The sequence below is a fragment of the Cricetulus griseus genome, chromosome 7, assembly GCF_003668045.3.
Source record: "Cricetulus griseus strain 17A/GY chromosome 7, alternate assembly CriGri-PICRH-1.0, whole genome shotgun sequence".
Taxonomy (NCBI): domain Eukaryota; kingdom Metazoa; phylum Chordata; class Mammalia; order Rodentia; family Cricetidae; genus Cricetulus; species Cricetulus griseus.
In genome coordinates this window covers 101361726-101379920 of record NC_048600.1, presented here as the reverse complement: position 1 = coordinate 101379920, position 18195 = coordinate 101361726, and the positions used below count along the sequence as shown (strand labels likewise).

Below are 18195 nucleotides of genomic sequence, written 5' to 3'. Positions count from 1 at the left end.
GCTTTGTGTTTAATGCAGGGAGACACAGAGTGGCGCTTTCCCAACAGGCTGGGTTTCTCAACCCTGTTTTCTTGCCTATGAGCAAGCGGTTTTTTGCGTGGCAAAGAGGAAGGAAAGAGCGGCGCTAGACAAAGCCAGCAGGTCGCACAGGCAGCAGGTGTCACCTCCTAAGGCGGTGTGCAGGCTGCCTGAGTCCTATGGACCCTAGAAACAACCCGGAGGGTTAACCCGGGCGGGGTAGGGGCGGGAGTGGGGGGAGTAAGGCAGGTGGCCCAAGGATTTGGCACTTCTCCAGAGGCCAAACTCTATCCCCTGCGGAGGGAAAAAGAGGGAGGGTCCAGCCCACACCGCCAGCCACATCAGAGCACCAAGAGAACACCAAGTCTTTATTACCGGAATTCCTATGAAACAGCTCCAAGGGAAAAAAAAACCACACACATGAGGGAAAAAATAACAAAGTGACAACACAGACTTAGAGCTTTCCCTTCGCGCGCTGGCCCTGACGCACGGAAGGCCCAGACGCGTCTGGAGCACAGACTAGCCGCCCCAGGCTCATGGGGGGTTGGGGGGGTGGGGAGCTGTCCTTCTCTCTAGGGGGTCACAGGACTGGCTGGGTGCCAGCATGGTCCCTCACCCCCACCCTGCACGGTGCGCGTTTCCAAACTTGGTCACCGCTCTCTTGAGCCCGGGGATGCACGACCAGCAGGAGTTGAGGCGATTGCGGTCCCATTTCCACCACGCTCCCATTTCCTTTCAGTCCCTAGCATCCCCCATCACCCAAGCATCGGATCCCACTCTCAACCAGCCCCCCCCCGCCCCCGCGCTTGCCCAGGCTTCTCATCTCTCTCTAAAGGTCAGCAAGTTCCCAGATCAAGGACCGAGTGGGCCACAATCGCGGCCTCCATCCCCTTAGCAGAGGTTGGTGCCGGCTGAGCGGTCCTAGAATCGCCTCAGTTCTTCAAATCACCTCTGGGGCTCCACCTGGGGCACCCGGCAAGTTCCTGCCCTAGGGTGCTCCCCTCCCGCAGCGCCCTGCCCCAGGCTGGTAGCCTCTGCAACTTGCACTTCAGCCCGGCACCTTCTCAGTTGGGGTCACCCTCACCCCGAAACTCCAGCACCTTCCTGCCTTACAAAACAGCAGGACCAGTCCAGCCCCTGAAGGGCCCTACTGTGATGTAAATCAAGAACCAGCTTCGGCCTTCAGCCAAACTAAAGACCAGGCTTAAAGAGAATCCTCCAGCTCCGGGGTCACCCTCCCCATCCCTGCTGGGTCATGATGAGGCTGCTGGAGGTAACAGCCAGCCCTTAATAGAAGCAGCCCTGTGAGGTGGACCCGGCAAGACCACAGTGTCCAGAGTTCCGTGCAGGTCGGGGCCAAGAGTCAGCAGTTCCGGCCAAGGCTGAGATGTGGGAGGTCTTTGCAAAGAAAGGCCACAGGGGCGGGGGATGGAATAGATCAAGCCCGCTGTGGCAGGAGAGATGGGAAAGAGAAGGCGGAAAGCCCTTGTTCAGGGCCAAAGAGCCCCCCCATGGGTCATTTTGCCAGTTCTCTAACTGCAACCTTGGTGCTTCCTGGGATCTTTCTTTACGTCGTCGTCGTCTGTCCCTCCCTCCCTCCCTCCCTCTCTCTCCCTCTCTCTCTCTCCCTCCCCCCCTCTCTCTCTCTCAATCTCTCTCTCTCCTATCTCTCCTCTCTCTCCCTCTCTCTCTCTCTCCCTCTCTCTCTCTCTCTCTCTCTCTCTCTCTCTCTCAATCTCTCTCTCTCTATCTCTCGCTCAATCTCTCTCTCTCTCTCTCTCTCTCTCTCTCTCTCTCTCTCTCTCTCAATCTCTCTCTCTCTCAATCTCTCGGTGGTTCCTGTCCAAGTCCCTCCTCCAATCACAGGCAACTCTGAAAGTTCCATAAGTCCTGTGGAAAGTGGCAGTGGCTGGGCTGGACTGTGGCCGAAGAAGCCTGGGCTGTGGTATGCAAGCACCTTCTCTCTCAGCTGCAGCTGGAGAGCCCTGGTGTTTCTCTCTGGTTGCCTCCACCGGTCAGAGCATCTCTGGCAAGGCGACGCTGCTGCTGGCACCTGGGAGTAGGGGAAATGTGTGACATTTTCATCACAAGAGCCTCCTGGTCTTTCCCTGTCACTGGTTCCTGGAGAATACGAGGCTCCTCCTCCTCACTCCAGTGGTTCTAGATCATCCTGGAACTCTGCTTCGGACCACACCCACTGCTCAACCACAGGATCCTAGCATGGACTAGGAGAACGAGGTGGGAAGGAAGCTCTGTGTGGAAGGCCTTACAGGTGGGAGGCTGCTCCACCCATTCTGTGTCCCGTTAGTAGCTGAGTGGAGGGGCTACACTAAGAGGACCAGATGGGCCAGAAAAGTAATCCCAGGCTAGACTTTGGTGAGCCCCAGACACCAGGCTGAGTTCATAAGACTTTTGCTCAAGAGACCCACAAGAACAGCAAGGGACCACCGTGATATTTGGTGATGGTACTGATAGGCGGGGCAATGAAGACTGGAGAGAGAAATCTGTCAAGGCTGTGATGAGAAAAGCTAGGAGGAGGAAGGGAGCAGGGAGGAGAGAATGGCTTGCAGTGAACTGATGGGATGCACTGTAGAGCCCACAGGGTGCAGCAGGGACTCAAGAACAGCTACTGCGGAAGAGGACAACTGGGCCCCTAGAGCAGGAAGGGAGGACTGAAGAGTCAAGGGCGGAGCCTATTGTATTGAGGGAGAGGGAGGAAAATCGTTGCACATGGAAGGGAGCACCAGAATGCACAATAGGGAGCACCAGAATGCACAATAGGCCCTGAACCACGGGCGACCTTCTGGGTTCGGTCCCTTCCTGAAGGCCCCCACTTTGCAGTAGATGCAGGAGGATCTTGGTTTTTACAGTAGGGAGCTGAGAGGGAAAAAGCTGGAAGACTCAAAAGTGATGAGCAAGTACTGAGATAGGGTGGTTTTGGGTGGCACTCCTTTCTCCTGGGGACCAGTGGGATGGAGGAAGGGGTAGCAGTGGGGGTGTTTCCTTAGCTCACCTTACATGGGTACCCCAGAAAAGTAGGAAGCTGGGGTGCCGCTCTGTGGGTGAGGAAAGCCTAGGAATCATGTAGAGAGCTGAAAAGAGGGACGGGTGACAAGAGGGGAGTGTGTGTAGTACCTGCCTTTGCTGGCTTGCCCTCTGTGGTCTGGGTTATCTCACTGCCGCAGCTACCATAAGAGGGGCATCTGTTCCTCCCTGGTTGGAAACAGGGCCAGACAAGGCACACAACAGCTCAAGAAAGCCTAGTAGATGCTGAGCCCTGGGAACAGGACAGCAGCTGGGCAAGCAAAGCAGGTGGGTGGGCAGGCAGCTAGCTCCTCATTGGGGGGTGAGGCACCAGAAGAGGGACAGTCATGCATGGTTTCTGCAGGAGATGCTGGCACTTTCCAGCATCCCCCCCAGAAGAGTAGACAGGGAGGTAGGAGGAAAGACGGGCCAGCCCTGAGGCTCCAGACAGAAGCAGCCATTCCCAGAGCTATTTCCAGATCCCTGACCATCCAACCTAAGCAGGGGACTGAGCACAATTCTGCATGTGCATGACCACAGTGTTTCTTGTACTACCCTCTTAATATTCATTGGCTGTCCTGGAATGTCTTTTCAATGGGGCTGCAAATCATTCAAGGTCAAAACTGATTTTTGGTTTTCCTGTTCAGGGCATCTGTGATGATGAGGAGGAGGACAATGACAGCGATGATGATTCAGGCAGGTGTGGGAGAGTTTGTCATTATTGTTTGTCAAATGAATAGTCAAATTCTTTGTTGTTATTGTTTTTGAGACAGGGTTTCTCTGTGTAGCCCTAGCTGTCCTGGAACTCACTTTGTAGACCAGGCTGGCTTTGAACCTACAGACAGCTGCCTGCTTCTGCCTCCCAAATGCTGGGATCAAAGGCATGCGCCACCACCACCTGGCAATAACTAAATTCTTGAAAGCACAAAAGCCAGGTCTTATGCAGAAAGTCTGTAATCCTAGCCCTTGGGAAGTGGAGACAGAAGGATCTGAAGTTCAAAGCCAGCCTCATCTTCATAGCCAGTGTATTCAAGGGTAGTGGGGTTACAAAAAACTGAATTAAAAGTATATATATATATGGGCTGGAGAGGTGGCTTAGTGGTTGAGAGTACCGGTTGTTCTCCCAGAGCACCCAGGTTCAATTCCCAGTGCCCACATGGCAGCTCACAACTGTCTAACTCCAAGATCTGAAACTCTCCCACAGACATACATGCAGGCAAAACACCAATGCACTATATATATGTTTGCAAGGGGAAACCATGTGCAATGTCACAAGAGAAGCCAGGATCAGTGTTACTGTGATGTCACAGCCCAGCACCTCTGGATCCTTGGGAGGACACATGGTGGGTGGTGGGCTTTTGCCCAAGCTGTTCCTGGAAGCAGTGTCCCTAAGCCTTACCTCTTACTGTCCTTCTCTTAGGGCCTCTTCCACCTTAGGCACCTCCTGCCGCCTTCCCCGGAAATCTTCATCTGAAAGGCAAAGGGAAGCTTTTCCACCCTGCAGAACATCACTTGGGCCTGTCCCTAGGAGGGGCAGGGGAGCTGCCTCAACTGTCCTTTGCTTGGGACCTGATGCCCAGGCAGCAGTATGTGGGTGTGGTGACAGAGGCAAAAGGCAACCAGGTACTGTCTTAACTTTACCACCAGGCTCTGTCTGAGGCCTTGGACAAGTCTTACCCTTTGTTTGGTCCCCAGTTTTCTCATCTGTCAAATGGGATAGGGATGATGGATCACCCAGAAGACTCTAAGGCCTTCTAATCTTTGTATCTGGTGTCTCCTTTTTCTTTTTTAACTTTTTTTTTTTTTTGAGGTAGGGTTTCTCTACAGCCCTGGCTGTCCTGGAACTCACTCTGTAGACCAAGATGGCACTGAACTCTCAGAAACCCGCTTGCCTCTGTCCCTTGAACTAAAGGTGTGTGCCGCCATCACCACCTTGCTAAACTGAAGCTTCCTGACTTGTGGTTGTCCGTGTATGAGGCCGGCCTGCCTGTCCCTCATTCCCTAGAGAACACTCTCTAGGAACAGTGCCTGGCATGCTGGGCACCCCTTTAGGGATGACAGGAAGGGAGTGACATTGTGTGCATCACATAGCAAGGGTCCACATCTCTGTGAGCTACCTGCCTGCCAACCCTCGACATGTCCCCCAGACTGAGTGTTCCCGTGCTGAACATTGAGCTCAAGAATCCCTGCCCTGCCTCACCATAAGCATGGCCCTCCACGTCGTCCAGGAGGTTGGCTGTTGATGCAGCAGCTCCCAGTCTGCCGTGCTGTTCAGGGAAACTACCCCAGAGACAAATGGGAACTGTCACAGTTTATCCAGTCTGCCTGTGTTCTATCCTGCCAATCCTCCAGCCTCAAGAGGCTTCTATCATCCCTTCAGTCTGCAAGCTGCCTAACACTGCCCCTTCTAGACCCCTCCCCTGGGATCCACCAAGCAGCTAGTCAGGCCCCACCCCCTTACTCTGCCCCCATCTCTAGGGACAGAGAGAGAGAGACATTCTCCCTGCTCCACTTTGGCTACTCAACATTGAATATCCTGGGCCCCCTTGGCTAAGCACAGATGGGATGGGAACTAGGCTTTGAAGAGAGGGAGAGACATCTTTTCACTGGAAGAACCAAAAGTGAGAAACCAGGCCTCCCGAGACAAGGCTGCAGGGGACCTGGGAGCCAGTTCAACCAGCAAAATTAGGGAACAATTTGCTGATTTCAACGGGAAGACCACTTTTTCTCCCCAAACGCAGATAGCTTGAGGTCAAAAGCAAAGAAGTCACAGGAAGCATAGGAAGAACAGTGTCCAAGGAGATGCCAATGGGTGTACTGGTTTGCAAAGCAAGCAAGGGAGACCACAGAGCCAGATCCCAAGGAAGGTCCAGTTTCAGGGGGTCCAGCTGGGATCTCCATCACTGTTCCTAGCCCTCACCACCCCAACCTAGTGCCAAGCAGAAGGATACGACTGAAGCTTCGGCAAGTGTCTCCTCTTTGACTTCCTCATTTTGGTCTTCTCAGAGAAGGCTCGGGCGAGTTCAAACAGCTTCCTACGAGTGGCTGGGACAGAGAGACTTGTAAGCCCTTCATGCTCCGGACAGCCAGAGCATCAGGTGGCTTCCCTCCAGGTTTGGGGGCAGCCAGGGTAGCACCAGGCCCCTTGGGCGGGGACTGGGAAGAGGAAAGTGACAGGAATTGCAGACACCAGTGGCACCTAGGAAGCAAGTGTGCCATCCCAGGTCAGCCTCCAGGGGCAGCACAGGCCATCACTAGCCAAGTACACAGCCTGTCTCCAGTCCAAGATCCGGGTACTCCTTCCCGAGAGGCGAGAGCCACAGATCTTGGCTTTCTTTCCTGCCCCTCCCCAGCCACCTCCACAGTTGGTCCTAGGATTTCCATGACTCATCGGAAATTTTCCCTGAAATAAAACCTTGAAAGGATCCCAGCCTCATTCCCACTGGTTATGGGTCTGTGAAATTGGAAAGGGGAGAATGACAAGAAGTGGACAGCGAGAAGAGGTCCCCTGCCCCAAAATGTGTCCCATTCCCACAGAAAGTGGACCCAGCTAGAGCCTCGTGTCTCGGCTAAGCCCTCACGTCACAGAGAATGTGAACACCGACACGCATTATTTTTCTTGGGACAGCTGGCTGGCTCAAGAGGATTTAAACTTAATTTGTCTCCAGACTCAGCTGCAGAATAAAGTAAGGCAGGAAGGCTGAGGGAGCTAGCTTGTGATTAAAATGTCACCCGAGTTCACCAAGAGTCAAAAGGGTTAAAAATCCTCAAGAGTGGGGGTTCCCCCTCTCTCATGAGGCCACAGGTCCTGCCTCAGGAGAGCTGGGACAGGGAGGTGACAAGAGCAGGACTCACATTTTCCCATGTGTTTCAACTTGTCCCTGAATAAGGCATCTTCTGACACAGTGGGGTTGGTGTCACTGGTTCCTGGAAGGAGGAGACATCTGCTGAGGGACCAGGCCCATTGGGTCTCTGAGGTCCCAGTAAGAGAGAGAGAACACGGGCAGCTGCCATGGCCCCAGGGAAGTAGATGAGATGGCGCCCCTCCATGGTTATTAGGTCTGTCCTTACAGCAGACCTAACTTCTTCCCTGACCTGACAGCAGACCTGCTTCTTCCCTGACCACGGGAAATTTAAGCCAAGCTGCAAGAGTACTTCTCCCTTGCAAGATGCATTTCCCTCTTCTGAGCCAATGGGGGCAGTCTTAAGAGCTGCTGCACCGGTGGGAAGCCGGCTGGCACGAAGTTTCAACTTCTGTGAACAATCCCATATTCTCAAAGTCATGCTGGTAGTTTGCAACGAGCTGGGTGGGGAGATTTACATCGTGGAAATCCCTAGAGACTGCACCCACAGCAGAGCAGACTGTTAACCATTTGCCAGCACATCACGGCCCTCAGTGCATCCCAGCTCCGGTGAATAGAAGCAGAAAGGACACAGAGCCAAGAATGCTGGGGCGACCTTGTCCTCCTTCCAGGTTCAGCCCCTCTGTTCTTTCCTCCCGGATGTTGAACGGGAATGAGAGCAGGGCTCAGCCAAGAGTCAGAACCTAGTGAGCCACCTGGAGGGAGCCTCCTAACTCATTCACTCCTCACTGTGTGGATCTGTCACTGCCCTTCATCCACCGCTCAACACCCTGTATCACCTTGCCTGCTAGGCTCCCTTTGAGTCACTCTGACCCAGCTCAGCAACCCCAGTGTCCCTCATTAATTTGGGATCAAGGACATGAAGCTCTGTGAAAACTCCCAGATGAGCATCTGGTAGGGCCTAAGCTCCTGGCCTCTTGCTTATGAATCAGTTCTACAGGATTTTCTCTCTCTGAGCTGGGATTAATGGGGAGCCTTACCCTTCTGCCTCTGCCTTCCCAGCTCAGCTCTAGGATGGAGACTCTGCTCCTAGAAAAACTGCTGAGCCTTTTTGTATATGTACAGGGGTGAGGGCAGAAACAGGACAGGGATCCAGAGTCCAGGGGCCAAGTACAAAAGCAAGGCCTCTGTTCACACTCCCAACCTCAGCTCAGCTATAGTCTGGGCATCCTAGCAGTCCTCTTGCTCAGCCTCTGGTCTCTCAGCCCCACTGCTGCTGGCACTGGAGGGAAGTCAAGAAATGAGCTGGGGGGCAGTTATATTAGGGACTGTAAACTGGGATTCTCTGGCCCTCCTGAGGCAGTGCTGAACCACCTAGCATTCAATGCTCAGAACTTATTTTTCCTTGCCTATGGCAGGGCATGGCTCTGGGCAGGTAGGTAGTCCTCAGCTACTTAAGTGAATGAATGAGCCCTTCCCAGACTAATTTCACCATCTTCCTCTCTACGCACTGGATACAGTCAATTTGTGTGTCTGGCCTTTGCCGGTTTGCTATTAGACATGAAGCGTCATTGGACCAAACCTCCCCAGACTCTGAGGCCTTCCTACTCTCAGTTGCTATTAAGGGACATTACGTGGTTCAGTGTGTCCTCTGGTAGCCCAAGATCCAGAAATAGTCGGGAGGTCAGCCAGCCTGTGGTAACAGCGTGAACTGAGGGCAACTCACTGAAGGGGGCATCTCGCCCCACAGGCCTCCTTTCTGGCCTGCTGAGGGGCCTCATCTTCCCACCCTTGGTTTTTTCCTCATCGTACCCCTCTCAAAACTCTCAAAATTGAAGATAAAGTTGGAGTGTGGGCCCACGAGCCCATCAGTTTCTCTCTCAGGAGAGCATGTTTACCTGGGACAGAGGAGGGAAGGCCTAAGTCATTTCCGGCAGCCACATTGCTGGATTTGGATTTCTGGGATTCATACTTCAATCGATCTGGAAAAGGAGATGGTTTCTATCAGAGAAGTGAGCTCCAGGGGACCTGGGGAGCTTGTGGGAGGCTGTACCCCCTGAAACACACATAAGTACATGCATGCACACAAGAGTGTCTGCCAGCTCTTGAAGAACTTGTGATCATAGAAACGACTGCCTAATGAGCATCTGCAATGTTAGAGTCTCAGAACTAGCAGCTCCCGGAGAGTCCAAGCCTACTTTATTCTATTGTTTTAGGGTTTTAATATGGAGCCTAGGCTCTCTTGGAACTCACAGCTCTCCTGTCTCAGCCTCCTTAATGCTGGGGTTGCCAGTATGCAGCTGCATGACCAGCCGAGCCTTTTGTGCCTCCTGTGGCCTGCTCCCTCCATCCTGACACCCTGGCAGTGCCATTTGCTCTGTCTTTTCCAAACACATCAGACTCCCTCTCTACCCTCCTCCTTCCCTCCCTCTGTGACCTTTATGAGACCACCTCTGCAGCCCTGTCTCCAAACCCTATCTCAAGGAAAGACATCCAGGGGGGGGAGCAGAGTAACCCATCCATAGATGTTGCAAATACCCTGCTCTAACCTCTTCCATTCAGGAAGCCTCCCACTCTGGAACCAGCTACCTTGTTACCAGGGTTCAAGACATGGTACCTCTGCCTTGTGGCTAGAGGTTGGTGGGAAAGGCAGCATTCCTTCCTGTCATCCAAGCCAAGGCTAATGTAGGACAGAGGAGAAGACCTAGTGGGCACATCCCTCTTCCTCTGAGTTCCCAAGTGTTCCCAAACCCCCACTGGCTGAATCCCGGGGCTCCTGTATGACTCAGGAGGGCTATGCTCATGCAGGTCAGAAAGCATCTGGCATGTTGGCCTCCAGCACAACCCCCTCCTGAGGCCTGAAGCCACTGCCCATATCGTTCTCTTCTTTCGTGGTGAGGCGTGGTGCCCACCTCTCTCCAGAGCGAGGAGAAAGTCACGGTTGCGCTGCAGCTCCTTCATGAACTCTTCGTTCTGCAGGAAGAGGGCAATTCTCTCATCCTCCAGGTACTGCTTCCAGCGGCTGTCCTGGTCACAGGCACCAGATCCTGGCACTGGAGCTGGGCCTCTCTCTCCACCCATAGGCTTGGAGCCCCCGGGGTGACCCTGAGGAAGAGTAAGCATACAGATCACCTACTTAAATCCATGTACACCTGTCTACACATGTGTGCTTTCCCAGAATCCTCCAGCCCCATCCTGTAGTCCCATCCTCCTAACAGGGCCCAATCATTGGCCCAAATTCACTGGAACAACTCAGAACCGTCTCCTCAGGAAAATCAGGGAAGACATCAAAAAGGCTTTTCCTCCCAACCTCGGGCCACCTCATTCCATCTTCTGGAACCTAAATTCTGAAAAGCAGTTTGCAAACAGCTGAACCACCTGTCCATGGACTACCTAGTCCCACACTTCTTTCATCAGTCGCATGCCCCACCAGCAGGGGCACCTTGGAGTATGACACCATTTGAAAGAAGCTTCCAGGAGAGGACGGAGCAGCCCTGAACCCCACCATTAGTTACCCCATTTCCCTCCCTCCAGCCTGAGGTGATGACTGTAGCCAGAGAGCATTCTCTGGCAGCCACTTTCCCTGGGCCCAGCAGGAACCATAGGGCCAGATGAGAAGCAAGGCCGAGGGTTCATCACTGTTTCCTTATAAACTCTATTCAACAGTTCAACCTGGACTCAGAAACCAAGGAGCAAACCTGGCTGGCACTGAGTGTGTGGCCCAGATAAGACGCTGGACAGGCAGGCAGGCATGGACGCTTGAGGGCAGCCAGTTACCTGAATGCTCTCCATCTGCTGGGGCAGGATTCGGAGAAAATCATCAGGAAGGTTGCCCAGCAGGGGTGGGTTCCAGTTCCTATAGCGACTCTGGCTTGCAGGTTGTCCAGAGCCCAGGACATCAATCCTGGGGGTAGGGAGGTAAGGAGAGCAGGGAGCAGTCAGGCCTAGCCACAGCTCTGCTGGCCTGTCACAGGTCCTCAGGTAGACGGTGATCTTATTTAGAGCATCCTGGGCCCACACTGCCTTCAGACAAAGGTACAGATATGTATTCTGCTGCATGAGGGAGGGAAACGACACACCAAGAAGGAAGGCAACCCGGCCCGGAGCAGTGGAGACCTCTTCCTCTCCTCAGTCAGCTCCTTGGTTGCTCCTCAGCCTTGGTCTTGGGCTGCTTTCCTGTCACTCAGTGCCTCTGGTACAAATGTCAGTGTTGTGGATTCAGATCCAAACTTTATGAATGTCCCCTACATCGGGACATAGGCTTCTGTGCCTGTGTCCCTAACAGCTGGCACAGTACTGGATTGTTAAATAGCAGATATTGCCCCCATCCCACGAGTAGCTTGTCAACAGCCCATCCTGTCCTTGGTTTGTTGGGGGAAGGGAGCTCCCAAGATTCCTGGACAATAAAGCAGATCTGAGTTCCCATTCTCAGCTACAGCCGGCAATGGGTGGGGGACACTGGGAAGACCCTGTTCAGGCCCCTGGTGCTTCCTTACCAAATCTAGACCCTGCTGACTGCTTCCAAGGTAATGGGTGTCCCCTATCCCCCATGAGCTGTCTTGAACTGCTGGAGGCCAAGGTTAGATTGCTGTTTCCAAGGCCTCTTCTCAAGCAAGTTGTGCCTGCGCCAGGTGGCCAGGACTGGAGAGGAAGAAGGGCCTGGCTATCCTGACCTCAAGCCCCATCTCCAAGCCCAGGCCTGAAGGAAGCCTGGAGCTGGGCCAGGAACTCCACAGCTCCTCAGCAGCCTGCTGCGTGGCAACCGCAGGACACGTGTCCTGCTGAATCAGGGAAACGACACATGGAGAAGGCAGGCAGGCGGCTGGGGGTGGTGGGGGCCACAGTGGGCTCAGCCTGGCTTTGATTTGGCCTCCTGCTTCAGGAATCCCTCCGCCCCCTCACTGGAGGGGAGCTTTTCCGTCTGCTGCTAACTTGTGGAAATAACTTCCTTTCCTTTTCTATTTTGGGCTGGTGGCCCAGTGGGTATGAGGGGAGGGCGGGGGCAGCAGCAGACGGATAACCAGCTGCTAAGTGCTAGGGGGAGCTCGACTGGCAGCTTGGAGACATACAGGGATCCCCAGAGAGGCGCCTGCAGGGGAACCCAGGACACGCATTCCCAGGCCAGGTTTCCTTTACTATGCTCTGCCACTTATGTCCCTGTCCCAAGTTCTGTTTTTTCTCCCAAGGCCCATCTGTCAGTCCCACAGACACCACTTCCAGCCACAATGGGAGAAGGCTTATCCAGGCTTCATTTGGGGTGAAGTCAACACCCCAACTCAGTCACACTTGGAAGCCACCCAGGATGGCTGCAGAGGGCGAGTCCAAACTCTGACCAAGACCCTCTCACCATTGTGTTTCTTGGATGCCCATGGGATGGGAACTGATGTGGGGAGAACTCCTTTTCCTCTGGGGTTTCCCTGACTTTAGGGCAAGGGTCCTGGAGAGAGGACCCAGCTCAACCTTCTCCAAGCCCTGGGATGAAGTCACTCTCAGCTGCAGGGGGCCGGCCCGCTGAGGCAGCCCAACAACTCCATTGTGGTTAGAAAGGAATGTCAAAAATGAGCTTTGAGGCAAAGCTTCCAAGGCTGCAATTTCAACACAAAACAGCAGGTGGCCTGTGTGGAGGGGGTCTCCTAGGGTTCTGAGACTCAGGCAGATTAAGGGAAGGACTAAGCATGGGGGGGGGCGGGAGAACAACCTGCACACTTACCCACCGAATGTTGGACCAGGATGGGAAGGATTTCAGGGATGGGCCCTCCCAGAAGTTTTTGTTTGTTTGGGTTTTTGGAGACAGGGGTTTGTCTGTGTAGCTCTGGCTGTCCAGGCACTTGCTTTGTAGACCAGGCTGACCTCGAACTCACAGAAATCCACCTGCCTTTGGCACCCAAGTGCTGCGGTTAAAGGCATGTGTGACACTCTGGAAGGGCAGTGGTAGCATACTCATTTAATCCCAGCACTCAGGAGCCAGAGACAGGCAGATCTCGAGTTCGAGGCCAGCCTGGTGTCCTGAGCACTCCAAAGCTCTCTAGAAACTCTTCGGGAAAACAAAAACAAACAAACAAACAAAAGCATGCTCCACCACCACCGCTCCAGAAGGGTTTTTAAGTACAGTCTGGACATGCAGTCCAACTCTGCCCTATCACCAGGCTCATCCCAGAGACATAGTGACAGAAGGGGACCAGACCACTACTCCCTCTCAAATCTCTAACCTTCAGCAGCCAAAGATTTTTTGAATATGAGCCTACCAGAGCCCTGCTGTAGTGCGGCCTCACAGAGTCTCCTGTAGTCTCAGGGAAAGGTTCCACAGGGCCCCATGGCCTGTGTTCCTCTCCACTCATGCATTTTCCTTCTAGGAGCTTCCCTGGGATGGTCCCCTCTCCCTGCCTCCAGGCCTTTGCACACGCCATTTCCTCTGCCTGGAACATATTCCTGCCCTCAGTTGCACTACACTAATGCTAAGATATATGAACTTAAGGCCATGTCTTGGAGAGCAGCTTTTTCTGAGACCCCATGTTTGTGGATCCCCTAAATTCTGTTCTACAGAGGAGGGGCCCAGAAGACAAGCAATGCAACACACACACACACACACACACACACACACACACACACACACACACACAAATAAATAAATAAATGCAATTGAAAGTATTTAAGTATTTTGGAATAAATGTTAAAGTTTGGGCCTGCAGTGTCCCCCACAGACTTGTATGTTTGAAAACCAAAGCAGCTGGTGGCACTGCTTTGGTAAGTTATAGGCTCCTTACAGGTGGGCTCTAGATGGCAGAAGCAGATCACTAGGAGCAGGCTGGGAAGGTTGCACCTGCCTCTGGCTCTGGGCCAGTTCTCTCTGCTTCCTGATGCCTGGTGATGTGAAGACCTACAGCCCTCCCCTCTCTTGCTGGCAGGATTGCTCTTCTACACTTTCCCTGCCATCATGGGCTAAAATCCCTCTCAGACCGTGAGCCAAAATAAATCTTCCCTCTCTCAACTTCTTCAAGGGTTTTGCCACAGCAACACACATGAAATACAGGCCACTAAAAACAACAACAAAACAGAAATCAAAGGAAAACCATTGACCCCTGAGCTCGGTAGGCGGCCACAGGTGTGACCTCCGGGGTCAGTCTCACCCAGGTGTCCCACCTCCCCGCCTGCATCCCATGTACCACGGTGATAGGTCCCAGCTCTCTCTTGTCCCTGACTCAATAGATGACCTCTGTCCTGCCCAGCTAACCTTCCAGAGTCTCTGCTCCCTACAATACAGCTGATTTCTTGAAGGGAGGTGATGACACAGCAATGAAGTCAGATAACCTGGGTTCACAGCCCAGCTCTTAGTCTTGGGGACAGCAGTGAACCTCTCTGAGGCTCAGCATTTTATTCTGTGAAATGGGTGACTGCAGTGCTTTTTTTGTTTTTGTTTTTCGAGACAGGGTTTCTCTGTGTAGCTTTGGAGCCTGTCCTGGCACTCGCTCTATAGACCAGGCTGGCCTCGAAGTCACTGAGATCTGCCTGCCTCTGCCTCCCAAGTGCTGGGGTTAAAGGTGTGTGCCACCAACACGTGGCGACCACAGTGCTTTCTACTTAGGTCATTGGGTAAAGAACCACAGCAGCCTCTGGCATTTAAAGGGTACTTGGGGAATGGCAGCTGTTCTTACTGGCTTTCTAAGTTCCCCACTACCACTGTTCTGGGGTTCCTAAGATGCTAGAATGGGGGATCACTACAGCAGGTCCCCATTGTATCACCCCCTCCCACCCGGTCTGTCATTCTAAGAAACAGCAGCTTCCAGGACAAAGTGACACACCTAGATTCTGCAGCCACCAAACACAGATCCTGGAAAAGCCAGCGGCTCACATTCAATGCACACTGCTGGCAGCTAGCTTTATTTTAAGCTTCCAAATAACAAGAGTCTCAAAGCTAAGACAAGTCTTTGGGGACCTTGCAGTCCACTCTCCTGTCTCCAGTCATCAAACTAGTCCAGAAAAAGACACATCTTCACATTGCTTAAAAATCTTCTCACCACCACTAGCCCAGGGGTGACACAGTCATCCTACTAGTGACTGATGGTGACCTGGCGGTGCTGGGATTCTGAGGTTCATCTCGCCTCAGCAGGAGGCAGCACAATGATTAATTACTAATGTGTCCGTGGGCTGGGGAAGGGAAGGGACAGTACAATATTTCATGAGCTCATTTTCCTACTCTGCCTCTTCCTTGACTACATATTCCCAGAAGCTGGAGGCTGTACCGTATTTAATTAACTGTGTCTCATAGGCATATGCTACTATGCCCAACTTTTTTACATGGGATCCAAACTCAGGTCCCCGTGTTTGTTCTTGCAGGAACTTGATATGCAGTCATCTCTCCAGCTTTCTACTTTATTTTTTAGCAGAGTTTCTCACTTCACCTGGAACGTATTGATTGGCTAAATCAGCTGGCCACTGAACTCCAGGGATCTGCCTGTCTCTGTCACTCCAGCTTTGGTGTCACAAATGTGTGTTGCCCTGCCCGGCTTTTATAATGGAGAGGGCTAGGAATTCGAACCCAGGCCCCTGCGCTTGTGTACCAAGCACTTTGCCTACTGAGCCAATTTCCCCAGCCCCACAGCGCTGAAGTTTTGAAAGTTCTCCTTGGTGTCTAGATGACATGTACCTTGCCACAGTAGAAGTCTGCAGTTGGTAGAAAAATCTCTTGTGGGGGAAGCCAATTTCCCACTGTGTTTTCATACAACCCCAACTCCTGTCTTCCTCTCTGTCTACTGTGCTCTGAGACCAAATGGATTCTCACCGGGGAGGTGGAGCTGGAGGAGCCACTGGGTAGGGCCTGTCGAACACGTGCATGTGGTAAGCTGGTGGTGAGTACACAGGCGGAGGCTCTTCCTCAGAGCTATCCGGCTCCAAGGTCCTTTCCAAGATCTAAATCAGAGATAACAAAGAGATACAGAGTAATAATTATTGACAATGATACTAATAATCCATCCTTGAGGTGCAGTGGCATTCATGTGAAATCAAGTACCGGCAAGGACCTGAACTAAGGAGTTTTGTGCACTGCTGCTGGAAGCCGCTCCTTTGCGATGCCAGCCTCATGTATTACCACTAACATGTGGCTCCCAAGGCCCCTCAATTATACTCGGCAAACAGGAGAACACATGGCCCCAAAAGATGGTTCATGGCAGCAGCACCTACCCAGGCAACACTCAAGAGCAGCAAACTGAAGACAGGGTGGAAAAAGACAGTGAGGATGAGGAGCTGGGAACTCCGGGGCATATCAGGTGGGACGCGCATCCCGTGAAACTCCCTGGACTGCGCACTTGAGACCGGTGTCCTCTGTACACCCGTACTAGTCTCAGAAGATGACCTCATTTACACCCACCTTCCGTGTACTTTCCTATCTATTATCTTAACCCTACACCAGTCTAGCGAGTGAAATCCTATTTTACAGATGAGGAAATTCAGGCCGAGGGTGTTTTATTTGTTTTGTGGTGCCTGGGATTGAACCCAGAGCCTCACGCACACGAGGCAAATGCTCTAACACTCAGCTACAGCCCAACTCTTTTTACCTCGAATTTTGAAATAGGTCTCACTAAGTTGCTCCGGCTGGCCTCGAACCTGTTTCATTACTTCTCCTGGGGAGGGGTGAACAAGAGAGGATGCCAACAACAGGCCAAAGAAGTGACCCCACCCGAGTCTAGGAGTTACTCAGAGGGAGTGACACCCTTCTCAACAGTTGTGTCATCACAAGGCCCAGTCCAGGTGGGTAGTGACTCTCTGATAGCTTCATGTAGTCGCCGATTCAGCTACTCTCTTGTGTGCTCCAGCATCTCTGCCCACCTGCAGCTGGAGCAGAAATGCACACAGCTGGTAGAGGAGGGTGTGGTTAAAATGGCAGGTGAGATGGTTCCCTAATGACCCTCCCAGCCTTCTGTGAGGGAACAGGCCCAAGCTTGCTGAAGGGCTGGTGTGAGCTGCCATGTCACTTCAGGGGACAGCAGTCCAGGACACTGACACTTCTGATCCTGCTGAGTGGCTCAGATTACAGGCCTTGGGAGGCTGAGTCTGGTTAGATTGGAATCTTCAACATGGACCATAGCTTCCACAGTCACATCCTTTCCTCAGGGAGCCTACACACTCTGGTAAGATGCTCAGGGTGGACAGCCTAGCTGCCCACTGCCCCTTCTCTTCACCCAGGAGGTAGGAAGCAGGGCAGAGAAAGGTCCAGGATAGGGCGAAGGCTGAGTTCCTAGTATCCGGTGGATATGAATCTGCCCCAGGGCATCTGGGCAGATCCCTGTCACATACCTCGCCCCACCCTGCCCTCTTTCTCAGAGACCAAAGAGCCTGGAAAGGGTTCAGAGGCCCTAACTGACTCAGTCCCTGACTCCCCCAGCCCCACTTGAACTCTTTAGGGTAGAAGTCACCCCTAAAGCTGTGTCTCTGCTTCTGCTGGTCCAAGTTCCACTGACACATCTAAACCCTAGCCCAGCGGTCCCCAGCACAGGGAGGCTGGCAGGGATTTCCTGGTGGTGAGCATGCTCACCACATTGCAGTGCTCAGCTTGCCAGCCCCAGGCCAAGGAGGCTCCCGCCCTGGAATGTGCACTCTTTCCTGTAAGGCAGAAAGTATTTAAACAGATGCTTCTCCAGAAAAAGAATGAGGCTGCCTGGCTAGCCAGGCCACGGAGCTGCTCACCCCATATTCCACCAGGAAGGAGAGGGACACCAGGGAAAGGTAACAGTGTCAAGAGTGGGGTGCTGACCCCTGGTGATCCCCTGTTACCTCACACAGGAGGTGCTCAGCAAGACCATGCTGCCTCCCTCTGCCTGCATGCCCCGTCCCTGTTTCCCATAGCCATTGGTTCTGAGGGATAGGGTCCAGGCTAAACTTGGTCTGGTGGGAGGGAGAGGAGAGTTCCGTGGAATTCCTGTGCTCTGTGGCAGGGATGCAGATGGGCCCTGTACCCTTGGGTGCAGCTTTCTGCCTGGAGCAGCAAACCCAGACTCTAGAGAAGAATGTTTCGATACGGGAGAAGGCAGGTGATGGGCAGGCCAGCTCCAGAAAGGAAGATCTGAAGTCCCAGAGAGGGAACCCCAGCACCTTCCTGCCCCCGCTCCATCTTTCTGGCCACAAGGAACTTGTTCTGGCTCTAAAGGTGCTGGAAGTTCTGTGGCCTCTTGGCCTAACTCACTGTGGGTGATGGATGCCTTCCAGGTGTTCCGGAGGCTGTGAGGGAGGCAGGGTCTGGGCCATTTATCTGACAGGAGCTGTTTCTCTGTGACAAGGATACCCCTTGGGCCAGCCCACCATCCATCAGCCTCTGGAGAGGGGTCTTTTTCCAGTCAGCAGTTATTGTCATTCTCAC

At 53.2% G+C, this 18195-nt stretch overlaps 1 protein-coding gene across 1 annotated transcript in view; it reads right to left on the bottom strand.

Annotated features, from left to right (window-relative positions):
• Positions 1-1765: 1765 nt before the first annotated feature.
• Cuedc1 (CUE domain containing 1) overlaps positions 1766-18195 on the bottom strand; it is an 89578-nt gene continuing 73148 nt past the window's right edge. Inside the window, 9 exon segments of the mRNA XM_027426295.2 lie at positions 1766-2071; positions 4442-4512; positions 5243-5301; positions 5994-6087; positions 6898-6969; positions 8744-8827; positions 9758-9950; positions 10623-10749; positions 15625-15752. Of these exon segments, the coding sequence (XP_027282096.1) occupies positions 4445-4512; positions 5243-5301; positions 5994-6087; positions 6898-6969; positions 8744-8827; positions 9758-9950; positions 10623-10749; positions 15625-15752 (825 nt within the window). The 3' untranslated portion in view covers positions 1766-2071; positions 4442-4444.